At 35.2% G+C, this 15163-nt stretch overlaps 4 protein-coding genes across 9 annotated transcripts in view; 2 read left to right on the forward strand and 2 right to left on the reverse strand.

Annotated features, from left to right (window-relative positions):
* Positions 1-1788, forward strand: part of dpr12 (defective proboscis extension response 12) — a 214084-nt gene extending 212296 nt beyond the window's left edge. For all 5 annotated transcript variants that reach the window (XM_066293673.1, XM_066293682.1, XM_066293664.1 and 2 more), the window contains one exon: positions 847-1788. In XM_066293673.1, coding sequence (XP_066149770.1) covers positions 847-953 — 107 coding nt within the window. In that variant the 3' untranslated portion in view covers positions 954-1788. The remainder of the gene's footprint in view (positions 1-846) is intronic.
* Positions 1789-2204: 416 nt separating this feature from the next.
* On the forward strand, positions 2205-6217 carry LOC136345372 (uncharacterized). Its single transcript, XM_066293615.1, has 12 exons — positions 2205-2439; positions 2665-2811; positions 2872-2949; positions 3019-3161; positions 3385-3724; positions 3779-3915; positions 4106-4232; positions 4288-4462; positions 4523-4712; positions 4765-5095; positions 5270-5452; positions 5510-6217. Exons 1-12 carry the CDS (start codon positions 2416-2418, stop codon positions 6182-6184), a joined length of 2550 nt encoding a protein of 849 aa, XP_066149712.1. The 5' UTR covers positions 2205-2415; the 3' UTR covers positions 6185-6217.
* Positions 6218-6544: 327 nt separating this feature from the next.
* On the reverse strand, positions 6545-10441 carry LOC136345376 (mitochondrial potassium channel ATP-binding subunit). Of its 2 annotated transcripts, none has more exons than XM_066293629.1 (13): positions 10280-10441; positions 9859-10180; positions 9644-9802; positions 9008-9153; positions 8730-8946; positions 8351-8535; positions 8118-8295; positions 7936-8055; positions 7761-7864; positions 7356-7530; positions 7118-7296; positions 6877-7024; positions 6545-6743 (listed from the first exon to the last, which is right to left on the reverse strand). In XM_066293629.1, exons 1-13 carry the CDS (start codon positions 10327-10329, stop codon positions 6654-6656), a joined length of 2073 nt encoding a protein of 690 aa, XP_066149726.1. In that variant the 5' UTR covers positions 10330-10441; the 3' UTR covers positions 6545-6653. The 2 variants fall into 2 exon arrangements, with proteins under 2 accessions (XP_066149726.1, XP_066149733.1); XM_066293636.1 differs by having other exon boundaries at positions 9859-10188; positions 10280-10380.
* A 1871-nt stretch (positions 10442-12312) lies between these two features.
* Positions 12313-14859, reverse strand: LOC136345196 (trypsin 3A1-like). The gene is made up of 6 exons (XM_066293264.1): positions 14662-14859; positions 14417-14585; positions 14228-14360; positions 13531-13641; positions 12945-13094; positions 12313-12592 (listed from the first exon to the last, which is right to left on the reverse strand). Exons 1-6 carry the CDS (start codon positions 14711-14713, stop codon positions 12353-12355), a joined length of 855 nt encoding a protein of 284 aa, XP_066149361.1. The 5' UTR covers positions 14714-14859; the 3' UTR covers positions 12313-12352.
* Positions 14860-15163: the final 304 nt, after the last annotated feature.

A 15163-nucleotide genomic window follows, 5' to 3' on the forward strand; every position in this document is an offset into this window, starting at 1 on the left:
TTTTAGCTTTTATTCAATTTGTTAAAAAAATAAATAGATAAAATTCCTCACGACACTATTAGACGAAGTTCTTTCAGGTTAGTTTCTTGCATTCAGTTTCGCTCTATGTACACCACGTGACGAACTACGAAAATGCATACTTTTCGAGTAAATAAAACCGCATTTACCTGTATGTATGAAGGAGCTCCTCGTCGAACGCTCATGTAGCAACAAAAAAATATGGAACAGTCCTCGCAAACAACATTGTCATCTAGAGGACTCCAAGCAGATGAAAACCTTAAGCTTTTTTCCCCAACCCTCAAAAATCTTAGTTAGAAAAGAAAACATTCCGTTCGATGTCGAGACATCCGAAACTCTCGATTTGCCGTATCGGTCTCGGACATCAAAACCAAGGGGGTCATAATCTCCCGCTCGAAGAAATTCTAATCCCCGACTAGGATTAATCTTGTGCTCTTGTGAGGCTCTAATTTGACTATCTGCGGCTGCGCAATCAAGCAACGCTCATAGACCGATTAGCGTCATTCTACAAGCCGAACATTAGGTTGGCTGACACCCACGAAATCTATTTCGTTTTCTTGCTATCTTACAACGTATCTTATACGGAAAATGGCCATCCTGTGTGTAGACCAGGAATTTGAAAATTTACTCAAAAACTCGAGGTAAAAACAGGTGGATGATTCCCATCAAGATTGCCTAAAACGTACCAAACGCCTGGGCTAAATCGCTTTAGGTTTACGAGAGGCCTTACCCCTCTTGCATAAAACATGTTTTCATAAATTTCATAACATTTTAAATAAATGAGTTTGCAAATAAAATGTTCCTGTACAAAATGTTCTTGCATTTCAGGAGATAACGTAGACGCCATCCTGATGAGGAAATCGGGCACCATATGCGCAGCCAGCCAGCTCTTTCTGCTACTTTTTCCGGTACTATTTCTGACGCCCCTGCGATAGGAATCTCCTGAAGATTCTGCCATGCCGAGACCTCCTCAGGCTGGATCTCGAAGAAACGACTTTAAAGAGTGTTATGTACATAATATAATTAGTAAAAGACATCTGTTCTAGGATGTGGCAAAAAGTGACAATTAAGTGAGAGGAATCGGTGTTTTCTTGTAAATCTTGTAAACTACTTTAACCTCGTTTCTTTATTTTATTAGATGATTAAGCCCACTTTGAGCTAAGAGCAATTTTAAATTCCACTTCCACCATGGTCGACTTAGAAACGCAGTAGCTGAAGCAGAAGGGACGGTTATTTCAGTCTCACGTCGAAAACACCCTGTACATTCTACTTTAATTATTATTAAATTTAAGCCAACTTTATGTCCCTTTTTCTGCAATTGGTGTGCGTGTATAACGAGATCTTTAATAACGTAAATTATTAACCAAATAATTAAAATGTATGATAATGAATTAATTAAATGAACTAAGATAAGGTCTCTTTTAGATTAAATAAACTAAAACAACTAAAATTAAGGTGGATCGTATAATCAATTCAATTTACCACACCTCATCTTCATCATCGCTAATGATTTTAATATGACTCACACTTAAATAATGTGACATGTACTTAAATCGTCATTAAAATATTTGGGTGTTACCTGGAACCTTCCTCAATACAGTCTGGTAGTGATGTTTCTGGTAGGTAGGTAATATGTAAATATTTGCGTTGGTTCTGGAGCGCACCCAACAGTTGTGATTTATTAACACATCATCAATACGTAATTTAAATTAAAAATCGCATTGTTTGTTTTACGTTTTAATTTTAAAATATAAAAGTCATGTTTAAGAAGTTGTTTCATTTTCCTTGGGCTACACAAGTTTTTACCACTGGCTAATATCTCAAAAACTGTTTACATTATGTGAAACAGTTTTTGAGATTTTAAAATGGATATAATATGCTCGAGGCATTTTCCTGTGGATCTGAACTCTCCACTGTAAACAAGGTAGCTTTTAAAAAAATATATTCAATACCTACCGATTGTGATTTTTTTATTATTTATTGCTGTTTTTTTCAACATTTTCATGAATATTTAATGATATCCCATTTTTCCGAGGTATGACATGCAAAAAGAAATCCATTAAATTTTTGTATGAACCTTAGAGAAACACTGCTAGCGACGTTGCCATATTTTCTAAAGTATAACAGTAAATATAATGTTAATTACTTTTGGGCCAATATTAGGTTATGTTTTTAGTTTACAAATTCCGCCGATATTTGAAATTAAAATTATTATCTGAATATTCTTATATTTCAGTTAATTATGTTTTTGTTACTTAAATTTAGTTTTGTTGTATTTATTTTTGTGTGTACGTGCAATTTTTTAAAGTCAAATGTGTTAGAACTAAATTAAAATTAAGTAACTAGTCTTGCCCCCCTATCTGCTAACCAAGTAACCAAGGAAAAATATATAGCAGCATGGAAGAACTGGAATCAAGAATTGTATCCTTTAATTCCTTTAAGGAGGGCAAAATGCTCAGTTCGTATACAGATGTGTTGTCTTGGAAAAAATAAATTATCAACCCAGTATGTCTAGTAAAGTCGTAAGTCCAGTAAGCTCATAAGAGACACCAATCTTTCAAATGAAATATAATTCCATTCATATTGTTGTTGATACAAACTCCCATAGTCAGACTTTACTTGTTTGCTTCCTTAACATTGGCCCAGGAATTGTTGAATAATACTGACCCAAATGATAAATTCGTTTCCAATATCAAATCAATTGTAAAAGTGCTAACAGACTTAGACATGGCCACAATCGAATCCAAAATACTAGTCAGGGTTCTTCCTGCCATTCAAATTCGGCTCAGTAATGTAAACTTTTAGTCATTCATTACATTTAGCATCTCTAATTATAGAAAGTGGCAATTTTAGATATATTCTGATAATTATTCATTATATGAAATCATAGAAGACCAAAGTGTCCGTACAACTATAAGTGGAAATCTTGAGGTATGCTCTATTTTGACTACACTTTCTATGTAATTACTCTTAAAACAATTTACAATATGCCCATTTCAGACCAGCTTCCAGTTAACTGAAATTGCGCAGGAGTTATTACATTTAATTTATTTGCAATGCCCCATAGTGCCCACTCAGATAGAATCTGTTTTAAAGTCCTTGCCCCTGTACATTAAACTTACAGCTGAGCATTGGAACACTAGGTATGTATATACCTTATGCCTAGTACATTAAGGTATAACAGTCAATGGATGTTTATCATAAACTAAGTATAGGGTTATTCCAAAAATTTGTTCATTAAAGTAAATAATCTTGTCAATCATAATTTTTTTAAATATGTAACTTTTTTTTACTGTTATCAAGATCCCCGTGTTATTCATTTTTATGTGAGACACTCTGTATATACGAGAAATGTTTTTTTTGCAGCTCAGAGGCATATAAAAACTCATATATAGAAGAACTTTCAAGAATATGTGAAGTTGTTAAACACCTCTACGCAAGCTTTTTAATTCTTCTTGAACGATGTATATGCATTGAAGACAATGCTGAACAACTAAGCTTACTGGGACAGACACTGATTGCAGTTTGTGAAATGCCAGCTATCCTGAGCAGTATGGATGCTAGCAGCATTATATCCAGTTGGAAATGTTTCATAACTATGTCAACAAAACACTCCTCCTTATTAGAAAGTTATATAAATATAAGCTGTTGCATTAAACTATTGGGTGATGATTACTGTAGGGTTATGGAGTCATTGAAAGATCAAGTAAGGCTTCATGTTTTTGCTAATGGTTCTTTTAGATTATTGGAAGTTTTGTAGGACCCTCAAATATACTGTAAGCAGTTAAAAGTGGGTTTCTTTTTGGCCAAAATTGCATGCACTACATTTACTCAGTTGGTAGAATTGTCGGATATCGTTGCATCGGAATTGTTAGTGTTCTATGGAAAAGTGTTGAAGTAAGTCCAATTGCTGATTATCTCAATCAAGTTAAGTTGAAATTTCACTTGACTGAGAGAAATGAGCAATCATGGCACAGAACATCCTCGTCATAGATTAACCCTAAATATTTATGAATTATCTCTATATTTGAACTATGGTACTCATAAATCTTAGTGTATTATAGATACAACTTTAAAAACATTTTAGCTTCTCCCCAGAATATTTCGTTTATACGAATTTGTCCAATGAAAGCAATGAGTTAGAAAATAAACTTGTTACGGTGTTTGATGAGCTTTTGAGGCATTTATTAGTAGCTGAAGGTGAAGTTTTTAAGGTGAATTGCGCTCAAAGGTTAAAGTAATTGCATTATAACTTAAGAACGTTTTTAGCGTCAACTTCAAAGCTATACTAAAATTTCCAAAAACACGGATTACTTCGAGAAATACTCCATTGGTTTCCTGATTTTGATTAACAAAATTTTAAGTTTTATCTGTGATATTACGTCAGATTGGTCTGGACTTATGATCAGCTTGGCTGAAAGTACTTTCACGCTTTTGTCTCTCTGTAAGTAAGATGCCGTTTAGAACAGCCGTAGCTGTGAATGTACGTTTATGCGAATTTCAGGTCACAAAATGTTGTTTAGTGAAAGAAAAAACGCAGAAATATTCCAACATTTAATAATAAATCTTAGTGGAGGCATCCTTATTCACGACACCACCATACAAAGTGTGCATATATTGCTCAAATATTTATTGCTCCAAAACAATTTCTTTGCAGCCGTACTGGCGTTAGAGGTTTTGTCACTAGTTTCAAGGTAGTTGAACTTGTCCTGTAATCTATTTCCTGTATCACAAACCAAATTTCAGCAACATAACCAGCGAAGAAAACCTGACACTTCTAATAAACCTCCTCTATGGCGTATCGGAACTGTCTTTGGATATATTCACCCATAGACCCGATATTGAATTTTTGAAATGCCTTCTACACAGATTATTTCAGCAATTGCCAAATGTTTTCAAAGAACAGGTGGTAAAACTGTTTAGGCCGGAGCAGTGCGTGGAAGTCTGGAGATTGTTGGGATTTGAGTATCTACCCGTGGATTTAGTACAGTCTGCGCTGGAGCCCATTGTTTCGTCCATGGCGGATTGTGTCGGATCTTTAGGATATGATGCTGATGAAGAAGTTGTTATCAATATTGTGAGTATTTTTTAAGGAGTTCCATATGTTCAATGGCCGCAAAATATTTAGTGGGCCTTAACCCCACGCTCTACACCGCCGAAATTTGTTGTGCAAAATATCATTTAATTTTGATAATTGGTCGAATTTCAAATCGTGTTAGCTTTAACTATTCGTTGGTTCTTCTTTAATAAGGCAGAGAGCTCGGCCCTTATCGCCGCAGCCCCCTTAATACATCCAAGAGGCGACGAAATTCTAACTACGCTAGAAAAATTCTGGTCCTTCGACATTACGAACCAAATACTGGAAAACAACCTTATGAAATATTTTACAGCGAAAGTATCCAGTCTATCTGCAATGGAAATACATCCAGACGTTGTAAGTTCTATTTCATACGTGTTATAATGTTTACACGAAAAGAAAACTTATTTTCAGATAATTACTAAGCTAAAATGCATGGTAAGCAATAAGGCTTACTGGATTAGTATTCTTAAAATGTGTCAAATAATATTGTTCAGGCGATATAAAACCTTAGGAGCAATAGGCTCCAAAGACATAGGATTACTTATCAAGTCTGCTACAGAAACCAACCCTGTACTCAAAGAATTGTACCTGCAAATGCTGAAAAACCTAAATCATTCACAACCAGATATCTTAAACCAATTATTAGACAGCTGGGATTCTTATTTCGCCCATGAAGTGTTTGAATATCTTGAAAGTTTTAAGAGAAATCCCTTAAACAAAGTTAAAAATTTCGAATACAATGAAAGAAAATTTATACACAAATGTCTAACTTGGAAAGAAAACGTGGTGAATTATCCTCATCCAAAAAGATTCAAATTTGATAATGTTAAAGAGGCCGTTGGTGTGGCCAAAAGTTTGCCGGATATGAGGGCCAACAAAGAAAACGTAACGAAGACTTTTAGAAGTGCGCCTATGACGAATGTAAACGAAGAGGTTGAGGAAGAAAATGAGACTGTGTCACAGGTGATCCAAAGGATAAAAGGTGAAGTAAAATGCCTGATAAAGGCCAGTACCAATGAGAAGTTAACATCAAAAAATATATCAGATTTGAGAATTCTTATGAGTCAGTTATCTTCGTTAATGTAAATTTACATCGAGTAATTATATTTATTTTTTTAATATGTTTGTTTCGTTGGCTTCAAAGAAACTGGAAAAGGGCATAGCGAGCCCTAAATTCTTCTTAGAAAAATGGCTGTAGGTTTCTTCATTTATTATATAAATAACTATTAACGCACAAGTGTACAATGATGGCTATTAATAATCGAGATATTTTTTACTAAAAGATTTAAACTGAAACATACTATAGATATTGATTAGAAAATCACTATAGAAAACGATCGCCAACAGCTTATTTCAAATCGCTATTTTTCTTATTCAGCAAAAGCCGTATTATTTATTTTTTGATCATCCCTTTGGAATATATGGAAAAACTCAAAAAAAGACGAGTAAAAATGCAAGAAAACTGTATTTAATCCAACAAAAAATACACAGAAATTTCATATCCCAAAAAGAAAAATATAAACATCAATAAAGTATCTCTACTTCCGTGATTAAATTATCCTGCCTCAGGTGGATGCTGTTGTTGCTGGTAGGTCAACGCCCAATAATACCCTTTCAAGTTTTGTAGTTGTTCATGAGTTCCCATCTATTGATTTAAATAAATTAGAAAGAATACTGAAAAAATCAATGAAATGGTATAAAAACAATCTGATCCAGAAAATGGAATATATTTCCCTGTAGAAGGCGAATTTTTAAAGCATGAAATTCAGTCTTTATACCTCAATAATTTTTCCTCCGTTCAACACCAAAATAACGTCGGCGTTCCTGACTGTCGACAACCGGTGGGCGATTACTATCACAGTCCGTCCTTTTCTAGCGTTATCCAGAGCCGCTTGCACGGTCTTTTCGGACTCTGCATCCAAAGCACTAAAGAAATTTTAGTAATGTGTTCTCGGTTGTAGTAATCGATTTGAGACATAGTTAAATCTACCCGACGATTTCTCGTAAGTTGACACTAACCTGGTTGCTTCGTCTAATAATAAGATCCTTGGATCTTTAAGCAATGCCCTCGCTATTGCAATGCGTTGCTTTTGACCACCAGACAAAGTGGCGCCTCGTTCTCCGACCATTGTTTGATAACCGTCGGGAAAGCTACCGATAAAGTCATCGGCATTGGCAAGTTGAGCAGCTTTCTTCACCTGAAAAAAAAAACTACACATATTTTTGAAATGGAAAATTGCGCCGTTATTGAATAAACCTCATCATCTGTGGCCTCGGGTTTGCCGTATCGAATGTTTTCTAAGATCGTTGTGCCAAATAAAACCGGTTCCTGACTAATAAGACCTAAAGCTCTCCTCCTGAGCCACGAAGGGTCTAAACTACGGATATCGTGGCCATCAATGGCAATCGCTCCTCTATCTACGTCGTAGAATCTGTAAAAATTATTTATAAAGAAATAGGTCAGTCATTTTTGATGGAAAAGCATTTTCAGATAGAAAAGTCTATATATTAAAGCTCCCAATTTGCGTTAGCCACCACTAACCAATAAGTAAAAAGTATCTCATTGCTTGCTGTGCAAATGCTCGATCAAACAGTTCTCAATAACCATAAACGATAGCTCTTCATTTTGTAATTTTAAAAAATTATTTAAGTCATAACTTACCGCTCTAAAAGTGCAACGATGGTCGATTTCCCGTTGCCAGATGCCCCCACAATGGCCACGGTCTTTCCCGCTTGCACCGTAAGATTGAAATTATCCAAAATAACCTGCAACAATTCATTGCGTCCTTAAATATCCTACTGAAATTCTCAAAAAGAAAAAAAAACGTAAAACCCACCTGTTGCTTTCTAGTGGGATAAGCGAAGGTGACATTTTTGAACTCAATGTCTCCCTTTAATAGTTGTTCGGAAATAGTCTTCCCACCTTTCAGCTGGACAGATGGTTCCCTGTTAATATACTAAAATTTTAATAAACTTATTTATACAGTCCAAATAATGCAACAAATATTTATTTGAGCACCTCAAAAACGCGACTTCCCGCAGCGAGCCCTTTAATAACACTGCCAAACAAAAGAGACACCTGCGCGAGAGATCTTTGAATCGTCTGCGCCGCCATCAAAAACGACATCACCTCCCCCGCAGATAGTTGATTAGTAGAAAGCAAATATCCGCCCATGTACAACGTCATCAATACTGTGCTACAATTGTAATTAAAATAGAATTCGAATCGAATTCATTTAAATCGAAACCAACCCGTTTAGAAACATGTTAGTCCCTGCTTGGAATATTCCAATTCCGAAGCCTAAAGTCTCATTTAGAACCATGGCTTTCTCAGCTTCATTTAGAAACATATCGCGTTCCTGATCCTCCATTGCGAACGCCCTCACAGTGCGGATGTTGCTGACGGCCTCATCAGCCACTGCAGTAGTCTTCTCGACCTAAAAGCTACGTTATTTGTCCCGTTTGACTTGACCAGCCGGTTATATACATAGTCTCCATTATTAAATCAATATAATTAATGAACTTTGTCCCTTAAGATGTGACCGGGTTCGGCAATGTCATTTGACTTGAATATTAGTTATTCGGGCCAATAACGTAACACCTACATAGGAGTAGGACACTCACCACCCACCTGGGCTTGCGCCCTTCGAGATGTAACCCGCAGAACGGATCCAAATAAGGTTCCCACTGCGATCACTGAAGGAATGCAGAGCAGGGAAATAAACGTCATATAAGGGGAGATTAGCAATAAGGAGACTGAGCACCCGATGATCTGAGTAGCGGCTCGAAGCCCTCCGGAAATAGTCTGCTTAAAACTGCTCTTGAAATCTTGTATATCTGCCGTAAGTCTATTAAAAACGAGATAATCGATATCACGCTTAGGATTTGTATCTAAATTTTATATAATACCTGGTGACAATTTCGCCAGTTCTCTGGGCGTCGAAAAATGCTATGTCTTGTTGCAAAATCGAGGCGAAAAGATCAGATTTCATGCGATATGCGATTTTCTCTCCTAAGTTTGATAAGGTCGAAATATAGAAGAAAGTGAAGAAACTCTAGAAATCATTTGACCAGTAAACACACTTGAGCACAGATGAACCAATAATTAAAGTGAATTAAGCAGTAGTAAATTAATCACTAAATATCACTACCTTTCAACATACACACCATTTTTTCCGTAAATTTTATATAAAATTTACATAAATATTAAATATGTATTGTATATATAATAAGAATCATTTGGATCTTTGCAGCATTTTGTCTCAGTCCTGAAGGAGATAATATAGTTATAAAAACCCAGAAATAAAAATACAAGATTTCTTTAATGTACATTCATAGTATTTTCTGGGTGAAACCTACTGATGGGGAAAGTTATAATTTTCTCCATTCTTCTAAATATGTATTTCCATATTTAGTTATTTATGCCAATCACTATATGAGCTTCTAACAATAATTTTGAAATTTACAAGACTTTCACACTGCAAGTTAATTTGAGACGTGTACCACAATTTAACCACTTCCAAATAGGAAAAATTGGTACTATACCTGAGCAATATACATAGCAATCAACTTAAATGCTGGTTTCTGTATTTCAGAGATAAACAATTTACTATCATGTTCATTACTGAACTTTGCCAATACATTAATTACCCCACCCATAACTTGTGGAATTTCAATGTTTAGAAGAGCAACAGCTAAAGCACCCTAAAAACATTTTAATTTCCTGGTGCCACAGGTTTTTTCACGAACTTGTGATTTACCAATATTGCGGTTACAAAACTCCAAATATGTGGCTTCAAATACAGCCAAAACAGCTTATAATCAAACTTTAAGTTTGCCACATCATTAGTTTCATATCCAGCCAACCTCGAATGGCGGGCTTCACAATATGACCTGTTATTTGTAGTGCTTAAGTACAATTTTATAACTCCACAGCTTGTGACAAATAATCCTAGTTTTGGTAGAATTTTACTATTTTCTCTAGTGCTCATCCGAGGTTTCCTACAGGCATTGGAAAACTGTTTCCTTATGAGTTCTTTGGAACTATTAGTACAGGAATTAATAGGGCTTCTGGAGAAATTTCTAAAAAACTGCAAGCTCTTAACTCTTATGTAACATTAATATAGTTATTTAGGGGAATAATGAAAATATAATACAGAGGCTTGAAATGTTAAATTATACCCTAAAAGTCGATGGGGTGACCGTATATTCAGAACACACTTCCACAGCATCTTAAGTTTTATGAATTTTCCGTTGGCTGCGAATTGGCATTCCAAATTAACGCAATAATTAACCTAAATGAAATAACGCTAAATTATAAAATCTTTATTGTTTATTTTGAAGTGAAGGAAAAATCGTATTGAAAATGACAGATCACAGCGTGATATGAAGGCAAATAAATTGACCTGCAAAGACAGAAAGTAGGACATTTGGCAACATCGAAACTTGGAAGATTAAGTTAACCAGTGTTACGCTTAATTCACGACTTAGTCTCACACATCCTAGGAGTTTCTTGTAGATAGGTATTACCGCAAAACATAATTTTAAACTGCTTTAATTATATTCGAATCACACATTACGTAATAACAACGATCTTCCAATGTCAATACGAATATTTTTAAGGTTATAATGAAGTAAATAACATGCTTCTCGGAGAAAAACTCCTTTATCATTATGTCTCTCCCCGAGTCATGTAACTTGAGTACCCGAGGCAAGAACAGATGTATGAACGGGCATTCCTATATTACACCTATTGAGGTTCTTATCTGGTTTTTGTCTCGACGCTTTCGTCCCTCGCTTACCTGCGGTGACTCACTGATCTACATATCTTCAGACCTATCTCTTTTTAAAATAGAACATCCCCTTTAAGCGGCGCTAAAGCACTTCGGAGTGGAATATCTGGAATCCGGATATTACCGGTTCTGGGAATCGTCACCTTGTTTTGCTGTTGGCCGAGGAATGTTCTTACCGGATATAACCAGTTTTTGCGAGCGTCTATGTTTTTTTATAGAAAGTTGAGATACAGAGTCGGCATGGGAATCGAGTGTTTTTGAAATAATCATATAATCTTTAGTTTTTGATAAATAATTTGTCATTTATTATAACAGCATGGTCAAAAACGTAGCATTTTATAATCATGAAAATAAAATTACATTTTGCATGTTTCCGAGCGAAAGCGAAGTGGACTTCCCTATATCGCTCGCCTCACCCTTTCAATATATACTCTGGAGTACGCGCAGTACATTAAGGGCCGGGAGGCCTGTTTTTCATTATTGAACCTCCTGTTTATAAATTGTTAACCCAACGTAAGATTGGGTCACGCGTGAGAACAGAATCATTTTGAATAATATCGCTCCGTAGATGTCGTACCCTTCATAAAAAAAAAATCATGACTCTTTAAATTTCGGCACCGATTTGTAATTTTCGCGACTTCTTCCTTTATCTGTATTCGATTTAATCCCATGGAGGAGGGCACGTAATGTTGTCCATGCCCAGTTCTGCACCGAACCAAATTGGCGGCCAATATATAAAACGCTCTTTTTATTCAAATCGCTGATTTTTAACGTTCAAACCCTTTTACCAGTTCATCAATACTTGAAGCTGCCTCTGAATATTACTCACTAATTTAATCTCATGTATCACGCGCAACCTTGTGAAATAAAAATTTTCATGCTTACATAAGTTTAAAACAGTTTATTCAAGTTTAGAGCAATTATTAAAAATCATGCTTGAATTAATCTGAATTCTGCGATTGATTAATAAATTTATTAACTGTCTCAACGACTTCATAGGCAATGGATTCTACATTACATTCCACCATTCTCTCATTTCGGGTTCTAGTTCCATTTTCCACGGCCTCGGTCATTCTTCGGACAAATATCTTGTCAAATTATCTCCCTTAATTTTAAAAATTACTTTCTTAATGGCGATGAAAATTGTGCGAATCACCAACACTTTTAATTTCAATTGGATTCATTGTGTACCTACCCGACTTCTAGAGGCTCCAAACGCTTTAAATACCCTCTCTGCATTTTGATAATTTTTCTAGTGCAATTTTTCTTTCTAAGTTGTGCCAAAAGAAAATCGAGACACTGCGTATTTTGGATTGACCGAAAGACGAAAAATTTATTAGAATGGTCCGGACCAACCTCTCACGTATACCCAGATAGTTACGTATACCCAATGACTGTAAGGAATGATTATTAATGACGGAAAATTTTATGATAATTTATTCAATTTTATTACAAGATCTAATTATAATTTATTGTCACTAATTATATGTAAAACAATTAATATCACAGAAATCAAACATAAATTGTTTAAATTATAAGTACTTGCAGATGCTAAGGTATAGTTGGAGTTTTGGGCTACCCATGAAGCTAATTCTCCCACGTTGGTGTAAACTCCTGGGTACGATTTCCTGGCACAACCCATACCGAAACTTACTATTCCTATAAGTTTATTGTTTTGCACCAACGGGCCTCCACTATCACCCTGTAATAACAAAACCTAAATTGATCAAATAAAGTGGGTAAAAAAATTAAGACAAAATTAGGAGGTAATTAATAATTATTTTAACGTTAAAAACCAAAAATCAAAACTTTTGCAATAAAATCGTTCTTGCAAATTTGAATTATATGAAAAATAAATGAACTAAATAATAAAAAAATGAATAAATAAATAAATAAATAAATAGTTAAAACAGTTTCGAAAAACATAATTGTTAAAATTTCCCAAGACGCGGACAAGCCAGAACTGCTCATTAACTTGTATAATATTCGAGAACCCATCATGCCAACCATGAAATTGGAGCATAGTGTTGACGTAAAATAAAATTCGTACGTACCTGACATGAATCCTTTCCTCCCTCAGGAAAACCCGCACAAAGCATATTCTTTGTTATTAGAATAAGGCCTTTATAGTAGCTCTGACATACAGAAGGGATGACTAAAGGTATAGCAACTTTTCTCAATAATGGTGAAACGGTTCCATTTTCCTGAAAAGAAAAACTTAACTATCCGGGTTACTAATTTTAACGGCATCGAATAAGCAACAATTGTTTCGAAAGTTGCGGAATTTTTACAGGATGTTTGGTTGATCGATTCTCGACATATGAATGAAGTTATGTTTTCTAACTTCATTTATATATCGAACTCGCTTATTATCCCTGTACGTTGGCCATGGAAAGGAAAAACGATCGATTTCCATAGCGTCGCTCGATTTTAAATAAATTGAAACAGCATATACCTCTTTTGCATCTCTTACAACTATTGAGAGAAGTTGACCACCACTACGGGTGGTCCTGCAGATCATCTCTCGTGCGACATCGTCCCATGTACGAGAGCACCTTGATTATGATTACTATATTAGGTAAGAGGAGGTAATGCTATAAGTAAAATATTATACTGGCCACATTCACGAGAAATACGTACATTTTCAAATCCCCAACCGCTTACAGTGGCCAAGCTTCCCCATTGATATCTATAGGTCTCGGACAATCTGATTAAGGCTACTGTCGGGGACAATTGTATATGTGACTCAAGCTAGAAAAAAATAATAACTCAACTTGCAATATTTGTAGGGAGCACATGCAGAACAGCCCAGTTTATTCGGTCCCAACAGACGACAAAAATATATAGGCCACATTTGCCTATGCTGGTATTACAAGCCTATGTGAAGACAGCAATATTAATCGTCATCACAATCAAATAGATACAGTTTCAGAAGAAATGTTACAGAATTTTCCGCAAACTAGTTGTTTAGATACAAAGTAATTGAAATATTAAAAATGAATTTTAAAACTACAGTTCCCCAAAAATGGCTCAACCAATTTTAAAACATGCAGGAATAGGCGTAAGGAACGTACGCGTGCGCATGCACGCAGAAAAATAAGACGGATTACCTACTTCCAGTTGCTCAGTCAACATCAAGAAACGTGGGAACTTACTTATTTTTTTACATGTTTGATAATGCCCACTTCAGATGTGGATGAAACGTTAATAAAAAGACAATAATACATTTTTTTTAAATTTATTTGTTGATAATTTGAATTAGATGGGAGCCAAGGAAAATTGTTAATGCAGCTCACACGTTTGGCCATCACTGCGACGAAACGTACTACTGACTTACCATTAATAAAGAAATATCATAGTCCAAACTGTCTTTATTATATTTTTCATGGACCAGAACCCACTGAATTCCTACAGATGACCCCTTTGTTGAATTACTTCCATAGTTCGCAGTATAAGGAGGTGATAAGTCACTAAATTATTAGTTAAATAAGCCATAAAAGAGATTTTATAGTGGCATATTAAGTACCTTGTACCGAAGCAATGAGCGGCGCTTACTATTGTATTGGTGGTAATGAGAGCGCCACCACAAAAGTGCATTTTATTAAACTGAATCGAAACTTGATAAGGTCGATATTTTATGTCTACTATGTCTCCGCCTACGATTTTGGTATCGATCAGTACACCTGGGTTGTAACCTACAATTTTTACAAAAATTCTGAGTTTGTGTCTGAGAGTGAAATCTAAGTAAATATTGCGTTGCGTTAACTTTACCTGAGCATCCATTAAGAGTTACTATTGAAAAGTACAAAACTATAACGAACATGTTGGCACAAACAAATACAAAACTGATACAGATTCACAGAGAGGAGTTGACCTAAATTTTCAACGGAAAAAGTTGAATACTGTAAATGACGTAATTTGATTTGACTGTGATTACTGATAAAGCGTCAACTAATTACATCATTATTTACATGACTTGTATGTACACATAACACAAAAGGTTGTAACTGATATAAAAGTTTTAGGAAAAAATTGCCTTCGTGTAAACAAATTTACATGTATTGTTCTATTGAAATCAAGTGTGAAGAAATGGTTTAATAAACGAGTGAGAATAACACATCTCGATATTTACACTTTCCATCATCTGCATTAATAAAAACAAAACGGAATACGGTTCTCATTGCAAGTTTCGGAGTGACAAAGCCACCCTATATATGTGTTAAGGTAAACAAAACAACCCCCCATGCTAAAGTAACGACAATGGCCCGAATTT

Source organism: Euwallacea fornicatus, chromosome 2 (assembly GCF_040115645.1).
Source record: "Euwallacea fornicatus isolate EFF26 chromosome 2, ASM4011564v1, whole genome shotgun sequence".
NCBI classification, from domain to species: Eukaryota; Metazoa; Arthropoda; class Insecta; order Coleoptera; family Curculionidae; genus Euwallacea; species Euwallacea fornicatus.

Coding starts and splice junctions, on each gene's coding strand:
- LOC136345372 (XM_066293615.1), top strand. CDS start 2,416: ATGGAAGAACTGGAATCAAGAATT. Junction 2,812..2,871: donor TTCAAATTCGGCTCAGTAAT/GTAAACTTTTAG, acceptor TGGCAATTTTAG/ATATATTCTGATAATTATTC. Junction 2,950..3,018: donor CTATAAGTGGAAATCTTGAG/GTATGCTCTATT, acceptor TGCCCATTTCAG/ACCAGCTTCCAGTTAACTGA.
- LOC136345196 (XM_066293264.1), bottom strand. CDS start 14,713: ATGTTCGTTATAGTTTTGTACTTTTCAATAGTAACTCTTAATGGATGC. Junction 14,586..14,661: donor AACTCTTAATGGATGCTCAG/GTAAAGTTAACG, acceptor TAAAAATTGTAG/GTTACAACCCAGGTGTACTG. Junction 14,361..14,416: donor GCTCATTGCTTCGGTACAAG/GTACTTAATATG, acceptor CTAATAATTTAG/TGACTTATCACCTCCTTATA.
- LOC136345376 (XM_066293629.1), bottom strand. CDS start 10,329: ATGCTGTGGAAGTGTGTTCTGAATATACGGTCACCCCATCGACTTTTA. Junction 8,536..8,729: donor CTCGAAGGGCGCAAGCCCAG/GTGGGTGGTGAG, acceptor CGTAGCTTTTAG/GTCGAGAAGACTACTGCAGT. Junction 7,531..7,760: donor ATCGTTGCACTTTTAGAGCG/GTAAGTTATGAC, acceptor TAATTTTTACAG/ATTCTACGACGTAGATAGAG.